Raw genomic sequence first — 16,959 nt, forward strand, 5'->3', positions numbered from 1 at the left:
GAAAACTAAGGACTTTTTTCTTATACTTGAAACACTACATTTAAATGTCACTGATTAATTATTTCAAGCTTTCAATATAGGTGTAATTATAATTCATTTTATATATTCATGTTTGTATTGTGATGTGATGATTTAGTGGTCACAGAGTTTTATCAATAACAAATACATATTCTGACATAAAGTGGACTATACGTACAACTAAATGTGTAATTCTAATGTTTATAGGTCAATCATATCTTAAATATTGAATAGACATGGATACAATTTTAAACAAAGGTAACCCTGTACATTATTAACTCTCACTCTACAAATAGTTACGAATTTCTTCTCTTGAGAGTATAAAATTGGGGTAAATGGGGTTTTAAATTAAAAAAATATATATACATATAGAAGGTAAGACATTTGGCAGAAATTTCAAACATAAACACACTTATGTCCTTACTCAATGTCTGTCACGCAAAAGACATGAAGCTTAGGAGTTACGCTTTTTGTAGAGACCCCCATGGATGTAATTATGAAACTTAAAAACAAAATAACTTAGCAGAAAATTTTATTTTGTTTAAGTTGGTAATCAGATTTGTGGATATTAAAAAATTTTTTTTTGATGTGTGAACATCTTAGTTCTCGGTATATGGCATTTAGTAGTATTTTTGTAAAAATGGAATGGAAGACAGTTAACAGAAATGTGTAAACAAGAGTAGCGGACCTACATGTAGCAACATAAACATGTATATAGTAACTCTTATAAATATTAGGGGTCATACCAAACATATTTATGTGCAAATGTAACTTTATGATAGTTGAACTACCAAGGAGTAGATTAGGTACATAAAATGTAATTTCACTTTTCAAAATATGTCAAAAACTGTCATCACAATTCTTATTATAATAAATATTCCCCTTAATTTTCCAATAGGCTTAGTAGCACATCCGTAGAGTGCGCTCTTGTTCACGACAAGGGATGTGGTTTCAATCTCTTACCTGGAAAAGCTTTTTTTTTTTTTTTTTTACTTTTTCAATACACTTATAATATAATAATATTATATTATAATAACATTGAATTAGCTCAATGGGGTTAAGTCTGTTTGTAGAAGTATGTACAGGCTGATTTCAGTCGTTTAAACAAAAACAAATATACATATACTTAGTGTGTTATAATATGAGTTTTGAACTCTTTCCAGTTAATATTTTAGTAATACCATACAAATATAACTTCTAACTTGTGCGGAAATTTTATAGTATAAACTGTTTACTGAATTTTAACAAGATGGACAGTAATTTAATAAAATTCCTTGTTGAAAATCAAGTCCAAAGCCATTGTTTAAGATATTTTTATGTCCTTTTCGCTTTCATCGGAACTGTTTCTAATAGTATAAAATTTCCGGTTGTTTCGTGCTACTATCTGTGTATGATGGTGGCAAGCAAAGTTTAGATTCAATGGGCATAGAAAGTATGTGAGTGATTCGCATCCAGAAATTTTGTTTCTTGAAAAGTGAATTTTTTATCAGTCTATTTCACCCTTCTGGGCTCCGGACCCGGAAATGTGTGGTACATGCAGGTGGAAAAACAGTTTGTCCTAGCAGGCGTCACATTCGACGAAAATTTCAACTACATGGACAAATATGGCCGACTCAAAAGAGAACTTATAAAGAGATTAGGTGCTTCACAGGAACAGAAGGCGAAACAATTGCTGGAACACGAGGAGGTCGGTGACCGAAGGCCTTCACAGATTTTACGGCACCTCCGCAGTTTGACAGGACAGTCATTCCAGATGACCTACTCAGGTTATTGTGGCTGGGTCGCTTACCATTACCAAGGCAAGCAATTCCTGCGACACAGACTAATACTTCGTTGGACTCATCAGCCGAGCTTGCAGATGCCATTGCGGATACAAATCCGAGATCACAGATGGCAGAAGCAGCCTCTTTAGAAACCATGTTCAAGAAGATGTTGATTCTCATGACAGTCAAAATAGGAGAGATGGCCACAACACTACGACAGGAGATCGCAGCTGTAGCATCCCCTACTTGTCTTGGCCAGCACAAAAGTCACAGCGATCGCTCTCCATCTACATCTTGCCAGCAACGCTCCTGCGGCAGGAGTTTGCAGGGGATCTGCTGGTACCACCGTTGCTTTGGTGATGGGGCACGAAAGTGTGTTCAGCCCTGTGAATACAGCTCGGGAAACATGCGGGGACTCGCTGATGGTGGCCAGCGACTCCCCCCAACTTCAGCCAGCCGCCTCTTAATCTGGGACAATGGCACAAAGGTACAGTTTTTGGTTGACATGGGTGCTGAAATTTGTGTGTTACCTTGCGCCAGACTACCTAGAAGGTGACCCAAGTCCAATTATGTCTTGTTTGCAACCAATGGCTCAAGTATTTCAATTTATCGCTTCTTTACCCTAACTTTAAACTTTGGACTCAGGTATGATTTTGTCTGGCATTTTGTCCAAGTTCGACTGCGCCCGTAGCAATAATGTCAGATGCTTTAGATTTTGTATTGGGACCAGACCACCAACAGCTTGTCCAAAGATCCTGGCAGCCATTAGCATTCTTCTCCAAGAAATTAAACCCTGCTGAGCAGAAATATGGTACCTATGATCGGGAGCTACTAGCCATTTATTTAGGGCTCCATAAATTTCGCCATATGGTCGAAGGCAGAAATTTCTCTCTTTTTACCGACCACAAGTTCCTTGTTTATGCCTTCAACCAAAACCCCGACAAGTGACACAACTCGGAGATCCCGACACCTTGACTTTATTAGCCAGTTCACCACAGATATTCAGTATATCACAGGGTCTGATAATATAGTTGTGGATGCCCTTTCCAGAGTGGATGCTGTCTCTACAACCCTCGATTACCAAGCCCTTGTGGCCTCACAGGCTGAGGATGAAGAACTACAAAGTTTTCTACAACTAGATTCTGACCTGTAGCTGCAGAAGATATGCTTGCCAGATTCTCCAACAGATATCTACTGCGATGTCTCCACACCAACAGCACAACCCTTCGTCACAGCCCCATTTTGCCAGGATGCATTCAACTTGATACACCAGCTGGCTCACCCAGGCATCAACACGCATCTGTATGGTTGGTCACCCAAAGATTTGTATGGCCCTCTGTCAAATCAGTCTGTCGAAGATGGGCTCGTGCCTGTCTACGCTGCCAGCACTCCAAAATGTTTCACCATGTTTATTCTCCTATTGGTTCCTTCATCCCACCATCCTCCCGCTTTGACCATGTCCACATCGACATTGTGGGACCTTTGCCTATCTCACAAGGTTACCATTATGAGACCATCATTGACCGCATCACTCGATGGCCAGAGGTAGTTCCGGTAGAGAACATTGAGGCTAACACCATACCTCAAGGATTTTATGCCAACTGGATTGTACACTTTAGAACTTCACTACAAATCACTACCGACCAAGGCACCAGTTCGAGTCCTCTCTTTTCAGGGACCTCATTAACCTGACGAGAATGACTCGCTTTCATACCACTGCCTTTCATCCTACCCCAAAGGCATGATGTAGCTAATTCACAGACAGTTCAAGGCCACCATATGTTGCCATATGACAGAGCAGTGGATGGATGTCTTACCCACCATACTCTTAGGCATCAGAGAAGCATGGCTTGAGGATCGCCATGCTTCTGCAGCAGATTTGGTATATGACCAACCACTACCCCTACCTGGCAAGTTTCATGTCACCCATCCTGATGCAGGACAATTCCAGAACCCAGGCCTCATCTAAGAGCTTCGGCAGCACTTCCGTGAACTCCGACCAGTTGGTGGCACAAGACATAAGCCGAGAAAATTCGTTTTCAAGGATATTGCCACATCCACCGAGGTATTTGTAAACCACGATGGCCCAAAAGGATGCTTGCAACCTCCTTAAGAAGGGCCTTTTCCTGTTGTTAGTTGCGCAGGAAAAACTTCAACTCTCCAAATGCATGATAGGCAAGCTACTGTTTCCTTAGATAGCCTAAAAACCTGTGTACACCATCCGAGACATCCTTCCAGAGAACCACGACCGGCCACATCCTGCTGCTGGGATGGCTGCTCCCACGAATCATCTGGATGTCGACATCGTGCCGCCCCAATTTACACCACATCGATCTGGCTGCTGAATTCGTTTCCCTAACCGCCTCCAAGGTAGTTTCTCATAACTTGTACACAAGTCAGAGGCAGGGGTTACTGTGGCGGTACATTGCCAACACATCTGTCACAGTACACCCACCACGCTGCTATCAGCAGGAGCTGTCGGTTGGTGTGTGTGTACACCCCTGGGGCTAGAACGCAGCACACCCATCAGGAGTCCTCTTAGCCCGGATGCCAAGGGGATTATCACCCCTCCTCCTGCGGGTTGCCAGGCCTGCGAGGAAAAAAGAAGACCAGCCATTGTCTGCCTTTTATGATAAGGTCAGGTTGCTCACTGTAGAGAAATGTAACTTTATTAGAACACCCGATGGGGCAAATAAATAGTGTGCAACAGTAGACTTGTTGTTTAATTTAGCATGGCCTACCTGCCCATCCAGAATAATCAGTAGTTTCATGGTTATGATGATATTATTGATTGTTAACTTTATGAAACTTTATGCTATTAAAATCGATTTTGCTACATTTTATTTGGTTACTGGAACACTCCCTTAAACTGTGTATAGTTTTTTTTGCACATGTGTTTTGCTGAAAGATCCTTGCTAGGAAATAGGTGTAGATTTTTTGAGTATTGAAGATTTTAATTTTATAAACTCTTACACTGCTCCTAACAGGGGTGAAAACTGCGGGTACTAACACCTGAGCTGTGGAACAGTACTTAAAATTGGCCACCAATACCTGGACAGTATCATGCTGGTCCCTTTACAACATCACATTGTTGTGAAACTTAGCCCCTTCCTAACAGTCCACCCTTGTTGTCCATTGCTTCACTTACCGTTGTGCCTTTGTTCGCACTTACCCCTCTTCCTGTTGCTGAGACGTTAGACATCTAGATCTTCAAAGTATGTGGCAAAGCTAGACTATGCTCTTATTGACCCATAAATATGATTTCCAGGGTAATTTTAGCAGTGAACAACTTTTACTAACTGTTGATTTTGTAACTTGTACACATGATATGACAGTGCCGCGTTTTTGAACTCAACAAGAAGCGACATTTTGTGCCAAAACAATAGCACTGATATTTTATTATTTATTTACAAACAGTATTTGTTTATGTTTATGAACTATTTTGCTTGATATGCTAGAATTTATGCTGAAATTAAAAAAACAGACACTCTAAAATCATCACACTAAATGAAGTCGAGTGGATGTTGACCCAAAAAATATATGAACTTTTTTATGTGTCAATTGCTACACATACTATCTTGTTCACTTGTGTAACTTAAATGTCCCTTTAAAATGACTTTGGGAGACTTAGTTTCAAAGGAAAAATAATAACTCAAGTGATTTCGTCTAAATATAAGTGCATCTATGAGGGGTGTCCAAAACAAGAAAAGATTGACTCCCACGAGGCAACTTCGGAAGCATCGGGGCTTATGGAGGGGTCTAGTGCAGCGCTCTGGTGGCTTGGAAATGAATTACGGGGACTGCTTGTTGCATGAGGCACCAGGGGGCAGGCGTTTAGCAGGCGTTCAAACACCCAGGGGAAATAACTCGCAATTCCGCCACGAGAGGGCAGAGGCGGTACATTCACAGACTAGTGTTGAGACCTTGAGACAGGCCGGGGTTGGTGGCCGGTCAGTGAACAGGGCATGGTTTCCTGGAAAGGCAGTAGAAAGGGGTGTTAGAAAATGTGCTAGGGTAGTGGGAAACTCTCTCAGCAGAGTCCGGAGATGTGACGAGGGCTTGAGCAAAACGACTCGTGATCGTGTCTGAAATCGCTCGCGTAAGGCTGGCTCTCAGAACTGAGCTGCACTAATAACTTGCAGGACATAGCAGTTCTTGTCACGGCTCGGAGGAGAATTACAGGCGACGGCCGTGTGTAAAAGCGAGATAAAAAGAAACACAGTCTGACTTACACTGGCACGGCAAAAATTAGATCTGGTGCTGGGAACAGAATTGGGGAAACTAGTCTGACAAAGATTAAATGGGCATGTACAGGAGGCGGAAAAAGTTTAAGTTTTAGCAACAAAAATTACAGGCAAAATAATTGTTCAAAATTTAAACTTAGAATTAAGCAAAAAAATGCTAATTGGTGGCACACTTTGCATTATAAACATTAATTGCAGCAGTAATTATAGTTTTAAATATAGTAAATTTGATAATTTTATGTTTTGTATTAGTATTATGTGTGAATTTGTGATTCTTGTGATTGGAACTGTGGTGCTAAAGCAAATGGACAAATCAGAAAGCATATATTTGAACCGAATGTTTGTGTACCAATTTATATGTATAAACCTTCTTCTTGAATCAATGACTGAAATAGCATAATGTGCAGGAAAAGAACTGTAGATAATCGTAGAGTATTAGGTAGCAGAGATAGCAACCATCATTCTTTTGATGCTCAGAGTGTGCTACAAATGTGTAAGCTAGCGAGGTAAAAAGGGCAGTAATAGAAAGTATTGTACATAGGCGTAATTTATAAATACGTGTACACTGTAAGTCCCTTATTTTGCCTTTTGCCATTTACCTCCATTATTAGTAGTGGTTACAAGACGCCATGCCTATCATTCAAAAACTGTGTAACAGTGATGTTATAACTAAAGTTTAAAAGAAAAATTAATTCTTCTTTAGTTGAAACTACATAAAATTTAAAATGTGATAGTAATATTTTAATTCACACACTGACTTAAAGCTAAGATTGTCATTTGTATTCACAGTGGACTTGACTGAACGTTTGTGTAGATAACTTAGTGATTTTTATCTAATACAGTTTATTGTTATTGCAAATTATTCAATGTTAATTTCTTAATTGAGTTAGCCATTTTTATAAATAAAACTATTAACTATTGAATGTATATGATGTGTGTCGATTTTATAGCACAAATTGTACTGTCATAAGTCTATTTTATTTTCTGTCAGAGATTGGTTACACTACATTTTCTTGTTTGTATTGATGCATATTCTTCTCATCACAACACTACTGTAAGGAACAGTTATAATTCAACTCAAGGTGAGATCTTGAGTAAATTTAATATTATTATCAACACACATAACTTGTATAAAAAAAAATATCAGTAGTATAGTTTATTTTCTGGGACATGGAGTCGAAGTGTAGTGGCAGCGGTGTCTGCTGCCTTAGAATCGACATTTCTGAAGATGTCACGGCGGCCATTTTTGTTGTCAAATTGCCTCTAAACTCCTAAAAAAATCGACTCAAAATTAATAAAAACATTTCCTTATTTCAAGAGAAAAATTCCAGTATAAGGGAACATTTCTCGTTTTAATAGTCAAAAATCAAAATTTCAAAATTCGGATTGCTTCAAAATACTTTTTCTTTAAAAAAATTGAAAATCCTCATAGTGACTTTAATTCCTCATAAGCAAGCCACCCTAAGTCACTGAGGCCATGACCTTGACCGTAAAATTGTAATTATGTAATTTGTTTACCAAAAAATTCAGGAAAAATTTCCAAAAATATAAAAAAATTGTTTACTTCATATGTTTAGTTACTCCATCCACCCCGATCCTTGATTCAATTCCCGGCGAGAGTAAACATGTAATTTATTAATAAAAATATTTCAAAAATTCTTAATTACAATTTAAATAAATGTAAATAAAAATCTTGACAAAGTCAAATGTGCCATCTTGGATTCTAGAACTTCCGCGATTTTGAATTGTGACATCTCGTCTGCCATCTTGAAAATCCGTAATTTTCATTCAAAAACTGGGAAAAATTTTAAAATTCATAAAAAAATTTAATTAAAAAACACACATAATGGAGTTCGGAATCATTAGTTCAAACCCGGCGAAGTCATTCAATTAAAACATTGTGATGAATCCTTCCTCCAAAGAAGCCACCTGAAGACTGACCTCCCATTACAAATGACAAATAATATAGTGTTAGACAGTATGTCACGTCCGCCATTTTGTTTTCTTCTGCTGGAGGACATCATTTCGGATCTGCCATCTTGTTTTTTCCTCTACTAGAATATGCTACTAACATATTAGTTTAAATTTAACCCGATAGAGTGCAGTAATTAATTAACCAGAGTGCCCGCTATCTTGATGTCCATCTTGGATTCTGCCATCTTGAAATCGAGCAATCCATTCACTAACATTTCACTTTGCATTTGCACACCATCTTGGATGTGTATGGCATCATCGTTGCACTTTTCGTTACTGTTGCCATATTGGATTCTGGAACATTGCAATTTTCTTTATGGCCGCCACCTTGAATCCTAATGTCATGTCAACCATCTTGGATCTGACATTACAACAACTTTTTAGATTCTGACTTCAAGTTCGCCATCTTGTCATCGTCTGCTGGAGATTATGAAAACATAGCCACCATCTTGTTTTCGTCTACTGGAGGCAGCCATCTTTTTTTAGTAATTACTACAAGGATGGGTGTGTTATAGCAGGCATATTCTTTGATGTAGTGATCTCAATTTTGCAATCAATTACATTTGAAGTGACGTTGACCGGGGCTATACCCACCCCCTAAGCCCGATGTGCCCCACGCCGTCGCCACTCCCCTCTCCACCCATCACCACCCTCTGTTTCAAACCTCCCGCCGCCAAGTGCATGCTTGTGTGCGTGTGAGCCTTGGCCCTGCAAGAGGCAGTAGCTTCAGTGCCACATTCCCGTAAAAACTTAATTAAAATAATAAGTAATTGTAATGTAAACCTTTTATTTACATTTTTTTTAAATGCCTAAGTGTTTATGTTTTAAGTTTTTAGTTAGTAAGAATGGCGCAGCGCCCCAGGCGGACAAAACCCGGAACTACCCGCAAATACTTTTTTGAACTTTAACAAATTAATTAAAAATAAGTTAAGTTTGGGAATGATAAATCATTGTGGTCAGCTTTTTCTTAGTGTTTAAGAGGGTTTGTCAAGTTAATATGTTACCAGGTGGATACCTGGTAACATAACGGGAACTTAATGCTTCCTGGCGGCCATGATGCAATGGCCTCGTCAGTCAGCTTCCGTTCGCCGCCTGGGGTAGAAGGCCTGCGTGCACCTCGTCGACTTTAATTTTAGTTTCACTGATCTGGTAACATCCGTCGCTCCGTAATTATTTTTTAAACCTTTTTCTTTTCCTCGGGGTCTACCCCGGGAGGTTGGCTCTTTAACATTATTATTTAAATCCAGTTGAATATTTTATTTTGTCTTAATACGTAACGAACTTTCGAGGCCAGGCCACGAGGTGACCTGTTCGGCCTTTAAGCCGGTGTAATATTCCTGTTGCCATGTTATTTCAGTGTATTAGTTAATAACTCTCTTTTCACGTAATTACTTATGCAACATTTTATTTCCTTGTGCCGCTCGACATCAATAAAGAGCTTTCCCTAGACTTCTGTGAGTTTCACTGAGCGGCCGCGTGCGGAATCTTCTGAGTCCCGAGGCGTGTGGGACGCCTTAAGAGCCCGCTAGTGCTACTGCGCAAAGGGGGAGTCGAGCCTAGTCCCCACACGGGTCACGTCACGGCCCGAGCCAGGAGTCTACGGCCGGGTCCACGTGCCCCTACACGTGGTGGCGCCCAAGTTACGCAGTTTCAGTCTATCCGGAAACCGCCCCCCCCCCCCCCCCCCCCTAACGACAGAAGTTAGATTGTAACTTTTCCTGGATGCATACAGTTGCTTTATATTAACATCTTTCGGGGGTAACAATGGTGGTGACGTGATTAGATAATATGATTCTTGGAAATATGCATACATAAAAGCTAGTAAATCAAATCCATTAAAAAACTATTTTTACTAACAACATATTGCACTGATGCATTTAAACCATTTCGGAATAAGTTGCTTTTGAAAATTATAAGTATAAACAAAACTCAAAAGAATCCACCAAAAACATAAAGATGCTATTTCAGTTGAGATACCCTTAAAAAAATCATGTTTGTAGATGAAAATTATGATGTGAACATTAGTTTACAAAGGCAAATATATTTGAAAAAAAAAACATATAAAAACCATATATTTTTTCAGGTAGAGTTTAAACCTATTTAAAGAGGTTCACATACTGTAATACAGATAAAACTGCAGCACAAAAAATTAACAAAAAACACCCTTTCTATGAGATGGTGAAACTTTGCCTTGCCGGCAACTTTGAAGTAAGAAAAAATTTGGGCAAAAAATGACTGCAAATTAAACAAAAGAAACGAGCCTCACCCACCACTGAGGCTTGAAGATGGCCCTCTGTCCGCCGGCAAGCGTTAGTATCAGCTTGAGCTGAGTCCCTTGCAGAGCATTGTCTGCATGCAATATCCTGGAAGAGCAGAGTGTGTGCAGCATGCTGCCCAGCTGTGGTGCCCAGGCCGGCATAACCTCCCTCGCGTTCACCCACTGCACACAGCGACAAGCATGCATGTTGTGTGTACACACACCCTGGCACTAGCACTGTACACTAGATTGTTTCAGTGTGCAATATTCTGGAGGAGCAGAAAGTGTGCATAATGCTGCCCATCAGATGTGCCTAGGCCAGCACAATCTCCGTGTTCGTCCACTGCACACATAAACAAGAATTAATGCTGTGTATACACACAATCTGGCACTGACACTGGCACTGTTCTGGAAAACAGAATGTGTAGAACGCATTTGTACCCCGGACAACTCAAATTTTCATTGTGCTCACCCAACGCACACAGCAACTACTACGCAAGACACCAATCTGAAGTGCCAAAATCAAAAAAAATCTGCTTCATGCTATGCCAGTTATCAGTAACCTTTCGGGCCCGATTTTATTTTATTGTAATATTATTTAAGATTTTCACTTGGTGTTTATAACATCATATTTCAACTTGTTTTGTTTAATTTGTGCTGGGGCATTTATGGTTTTGTTTTCATGCATGTCACTTGGCTCGGTTATGTCCTCTCCCTTCACAGGCTACTAGCTTGCCTGTTTACGATCCCCCATCCTCGTAAGCTGCCATGTATGATAAACTACACATGTTATATTGGCTGCAAACACCCCCTAATTTAGTTGCACAGCGCTCGGAGTATGCCCCAGTGCCTGGTGCACGGTGCCTTTCGAAACACCCCATTGAAAACATCAAGATGATGTTGCTTCATTCTCAAGGTGTTAGCATTTCACATTCTATCCCCCCCCCCCCCCCCTTATTTTCCCATCCCACTCCAAAAGAGTTCCCTGAGCATGGCCAGCTAAGTCCCACGTATCCCATCACCCAGACATGTAAGATATTTCCTCCTTCCTTCCCCGAAACAACCTGGCATAGATAGAGATTTTTGTACAAACACCCAACAAAATTTGTTGGGCAAATTTTGAAATAGTCAGAAGACACCCTTATACCTACTTTTGTGCTGTTTCTGCTATCTGTCGGACATCTTAATTACTGCTCCGACCACGTATGACTATGTTTCTCTTCTTTGCACATATTTCTGCCTAACTACAGGCTCCACTTCTTTCTCGGCTCTAGCGGCGAATTAACCATGCTACTTGCCAGCACTCTCTCGGCAGTCTCTCTGAAATCTCATGATAATTTTGACCAACTGCTCTTGCTTTCGTCTTGTTTCTGGATGGTGTCACTGAGAAGTTAAAGGGATGTACTGCGAAAGATAGGGAGTTAGCTCCATCCCTGATGATTTTTTGGTCATATAATGAGTTAGGTTATTATTTTTGTATTTTTTTTGTCTTTTCTTTGGATCATCTATGTCTTCTCCAGTCTCCAATGGGGTGATTGCAAGATATTCCCAACAGCAATATGTGAACCCTATCGTCCAGAACTAATCCAATAATGAATTATTTAGGGTTTTTCACCAGCATTAGTTTACAAAATTTTCTCGCTTCAACCACTGCTACTTTTTGGTTTGTGGGGTTCCAATATTGCAGCTTTCATCTCCATGTTGGTTCCCTTAAATTCTTCCATGCTGCTTCATTCATGCTTCTCTGTGGCTTCTGGAGACGCGCAATTTAGAAAGAATGCTCACAGATTCTACTGCTCTTTTTTTGATGTGTCCCTGAAAGAATTATTTCAATAACTAGAGCACACAAGCAGCTAAGTCTTGAAATAATGTAAACCATACCAGAAAAACCTAAAACTGGGCAGAGTTGATAGTTCTAAAGTTCTATATAATTTAACTAACGTTAGTAAAAATTAAATATTTTATAATCATTTTTGTAAACACTTAATCAATGCAAAAAAAATCAGACATTACTGTTATTCGTTGAATGATTAAATTATTTTCATATTATTTAACAATCCACAAGATGTACCAAAAAACTGAATACCTAAAATTGTGCTCCTTCCACCTCTGTGGACTACAATTAACTTAAATGGTTTTATAACCAGCATTAAATGTATCATTATTCCCATTAATTATAATTAATGCAATAACAAGTGGTAGTCTTAGCATTCTTATTGCCAACAGTATTTTAATAATACAATGATTTCGTAGTTCCAAAAGTTGTAAGCAAAGGTTTTGACACTTATTAATAATTTTTTAAAAGCATATTTATAAGCATTTATGTATATGTAGGGCCCCCTGAAAGTGGTAAATAAAATTTTCAGATTTCGTCATTAAAAATTACCAAAAGCGGTGTTAAAATTCACTTTAAAACACAAAAGCGGTGCTAAAATTAAAATTTTACTTGAACCTACTCATTACTGAATACCCTAAACAAATAGGTTACATATATTTATATGACAATACTTTTGATATAGACACTGATTATTAGTTTGTTCTCATAAACTAATCTGGAAAACTATTAATCCCTTTAACAAAATCGAAGACGCACCACAACGCCGAAATGCCAAATTAATCACGACGACAGCTAGAAAACTGCTGTGTACCACAACGCCGAAAAATGTCATTACAGGGCTGCCACAAAGGTTAGGTTAGACTAGGTTAGATTAGGTTAGGCTAGACTAGGCTAGGCTAGGCTAGGCTAGGCTAGGTTAGGTTAGGTTAGGTAAGTAAGGTAAGGTAAGGTAAGGTAAGGTTAGGTTTGGTTTGATTGTGGTATTTCGGCATTAAGGTACATTTAAGAAACACACACAAATTCATTCAGTTGTTATTTCGGCGTTGTGGTCAATTTTGACATTCGGCGTTATGGTATTTCCGCGTTGTGGTAACGACTCAACAAAATCTATAAAAACTGTTGGCCAACTAATCATCATCGTCACACCATTCGAAAATTAATGTTTGTTTAAATTTTTCCGCTTTTTAACGCAATTTAAAATGCTTCTACCTGGTTCGCCCGATAATCTTCTTGATACTACGACGCTGTTCCAACTATATGCCAGCGCCCCCCCCTGACGTGATATGGCCACTCACGTAAGGCTGTTCCAAACACCGTTCGCCCAATCATCTGCTTGCTTTTGTATTTATTCGGTGTCGCTGTTCCAAGCTGACGTCAGTGCCCCGAGCGGTGTGCGTACGCTTTAAAACTTCGCCTGTTTGTCTTATCTATCCAAACATTATGCCGGAAAGGAAAATAAATGCCGTAGTTTTGCGTATTTTTACAGTATATTTTTGGGTTTAACATTATAACGTAAGCGTGTGTAAGCTTTTGTTTGCTTTAGTGCATTTATGATTAATGTTCAGTGGTGGCAATGTTGCGGTGTTTGTTTACCATTGACAAGTCTTTTACCCAGTATTTAAATTTCGCGTAAAAACACTGCTATTTCGCGTTTTAATACAAAATTTCGTGTAAAAACGCTGTGTTATGGCGATTTCGCGTAAAAACTGTATTTAACAGTGATTTCGCGTTTATCGTCGTTTAATCGCGATCGCGAAAAGAACAGGCCCCTATGTATATGGATTACTGAGCTCTACAGTATGGATATGGAACCGTGAAGCTGGCCACCATATTGGATATGTGATGTTATGGTTACCATCTTCGGTGCCCTTTGACCTTACCCTAGAAATTATCGTAGATGACTTTGACCTTTATCCCAGCTGCAATCAAGGATGACCTTGATCCTAGCCACCTTTAAAATTTTAGGAAGGTCCAATATCTAGAGTCTATAACAATCAGCCATCTTGTTTTCGTTTGTTGGATGCAGAGATCTTGTTTATAATGTTTGTTCCTAGATTGCACCACTGTCACTGTTGGAGGTCACTATCTTTTAATATAAATGCCTGCTACTAGGAGTGCTAGAGTCATGAATTACATGTTGTCTGCTAGAGCACGCTACCAATATCTTTGTTTACAATGCTTGCTACTAGGAGCACTAGGATCGCAAATTGCATACATCTGCCAGAGTATGTTACCGCCATATTTACAAGCTTGAGTGCAGTAGTGTTAATCACCAGAGCGACAGCTATCGTAGCCCCTCCCTCACGTGTTGACGATTTTAAACACCATCTTGAAAACTTAATACTTGTTAGCCAAAATCTGGAGGGGGGGGGGGATATTATTTTTAAATTAGGTACCAAATAATATATTGACTTATTCAGTACAATCCAGTTCTTGGTTCGAATCTTTGGTCAGTGAAAAAAAAATGCAATGCAGACTAAAAACTTGATGATTTATTTAATTAAATGTAATGAAATATCCCTGACACTATTTAAAAGTCCCTACCAGCCACTAGTAAGCAGCCGATGTCACTTTAGCCGCCAAATTAAAAATCCAAATAATCAACCAAGAATTAAAAAAAAATCCAAAAAGCTACAAAATACTATTATAAAAATACCTATACAAACTTCAAAATAACAAGTAATCTGTTAGTAAGAAGCGGAACTACTTAAAACATATTTCTTTTATCAAATAGTTAGTCTCACGGATGAAATATAATACATGTAAGGGCCATAATATTGAAAACAATTTTTCACTAGTGAGTGTGTCCGACTTTGGATTGATAATTTTCTATTTGAAAAAATGAAGAAGCATACGATGATTTATCACGAATAGTCAGCGTTATTAAAAAGTACCAGTAGTGCCATCTTCACCACATACATATAAGTACTTCCACATTGTGTTCACTAATTCAAAAATGCTCAATGTCATGAGAAAGGCATTTGTGCAAAGAGTGCTTGCAGAAAATGCTAGGGTGTGAAAAGGGATGTTTTTAGTTTTGGCAAAAATATAATTTAAAAAAAAAGATGAACACCTTACACTTTTTTGTCTGATGAAAAAAAGTCAGTGTTTGGGTTGAAGGTTGAATCTATGTGTAATAGGCAAAAATCATCATACTTGGATTATACTGTCTACATAGAAAAATAATGATATTCCTGCATCAAAGAAATGGAAGCAAGTTGTCACACTACAGAAAGAAAATGTCGGTAATTTTCCTAAGATAAGTTGAAAAATTAAAGGTTTATATTTCTTAAGAATTAATTTTTTGTTAAATGGGTTAAAAGATTAAATAATAATGCTGGAAATTAAAATAACAGATATACATCAAATTAGAACACTATAGAAGAGCGTGAATCTGACAAGACAGAAAGAAGGCTGTGAAGAAGCTCTGAGACCAAAAAAAAAAAAGGGAATCTTTTAGCAATAAAAAAAATTGAAATGAATGCTAGTGATAATGGTTATGATGGCAACGATGATCACGTGGATAATAAAGATAATTATGACTATGAGGCTGGGGATAATCATGAAGATACAGAAACATGCATTTATTTTAAAAGTATTAAAAATAAACATGTAAGGAAGATGACAGCAGCAGAAGAGATTCATTACACACCGTGGAAAGATCCAAATAATTTTGCTTAGCTTCTACTGACTTTAAAAAATGTCAAAAATTTATAAATCACTAAAGAAACATGGAGATAGATTTAAAGAAGAAAAATTACACAATAATTTGAAATGATGTATATGATAGCAAAAAATTAAGATTAATAAATTATGACTAATTTTAATAGCAATCTTACATGCCTACAATAAAGTATTTTTTTGCTTAAAGAAAACACTAGAATACTTAGATCTTCGAGTGAAAGTATGTATATTTTTCAGTTTATACCTGTACAGAGTTAATGTTTGAAAAAAGAAGAGCTTTTCGTGTTATCAAATTAAGCCCTGCTTGTAATTGTGATTTAATTATCGTATGATTTTTGCATACTTTAATATACAGGATGTATCAAAATTCATGTTACAATGCTTGAGGGTAGAAAGCTCTTATTATTTGCAACTATTTTTGCCAATAAACATGTTGCCGGAAACACATAGTTAAGCCCCTGTAGCCCCAGAAAGAGTCAGCGTAGGCAACCCATTCTACAGTGTTATGTTGTGGATGTGCGTGCGTTCGAGTAGAGAAATAACCTTTTTAATCGTGGCACAGATTTTAATTTCACTCTGAAATCAATCACAGCTTCGGCTTTGTTTCACAACATTGAAATTGTTGCATACGTTTTAACAACGTGACAGCCTAAAGCAACGGCTCAAATACACGCCCACCTTGAGCGACAAAAAGGTGGCAACGGCGAATCATGTTTTCACGTATACGCTGGAGCATGTGTGGAGTCGAACTTATGATTTCGAACGCTTCAATGATTCGCTGTGTAAGCTCTTCTACCGTTTCTACTGGCGTAGCATAGATAAGCCCTTTTACATAACCCCACAGAAAGAAATCTAACGGGGTTAGGTCCGGTGACCTTGGCAGCCATGCGACAGGGCCCGCTCGTCCAATCCATCGGTTTGGAAATGTTTGGTTTAAATACTCTCGCACTTGCAGGGAAAAATGAGGTGGTGTCTCGTCATGTTGGTACCACATCACACATTGGACATGCAATGGAACCTCTTCAAGAAGACCTGGTAGTTCTTTCTGAAGGAAGTGGAGATATCCGGCGCCGGTAAATCGTGGCGGAAGAAAAAAAGGCTCGATGAGTACGCCGTCAACAATACCAGCCCACACATTAACTGAAAAAGGTCCCTGGCGAGCTGTAACACACATTGCATGCG

At 38.7% G+C, this 16,959-nt stretch overlaps 1 protein-coding gene across 4 annotated transcripts in view; it reads right to left on the reverse strand.

Annotated features, from left to right (window-relative positions):
• LOC134527318 (glycosaminoglycan xylosylkinase) overlaps nucleotides 1-16,959 on the reverse strand; it is a 135,546-nt gene that overhangs the window by 69,425 nt on the left and 49,162 nt on the right. For all 4 annotated transcript variants that reach the window (XR_010074155.1, XM_063359880.1, XM_063359878.1 and 1 more), the window contains one exon: nucleotides 10,270-10,439. Coding sequence is in view for 3 of the 4 variants with exons in the window: in XM_063359880.1 (XP_063215950.1) it covers nucleotides 10,270-10,439 (170 nt within the window). In the remaining variant the exon portion in view is untranslated. The remainder of the gene's footprint in view (nucleotides 1-10,269; nucleotides 10,440-16,959) is intronic.

The sequence above is a fragment of the Bacillus rossius genome, chromosome 1 (genome assembly GCF_032445375.1).
Source record: "Bacillus rossius redtenbacheri isolate Brsri chromosome 1, Brsri_v3, whole genome shotgun sequence".
Lineage (NCBI taxonomy): Eukaryota > Metazoa > Arthropoda > Insecta > Phasmatodea > Bacillidae > Bacillus > Bacillus rossius.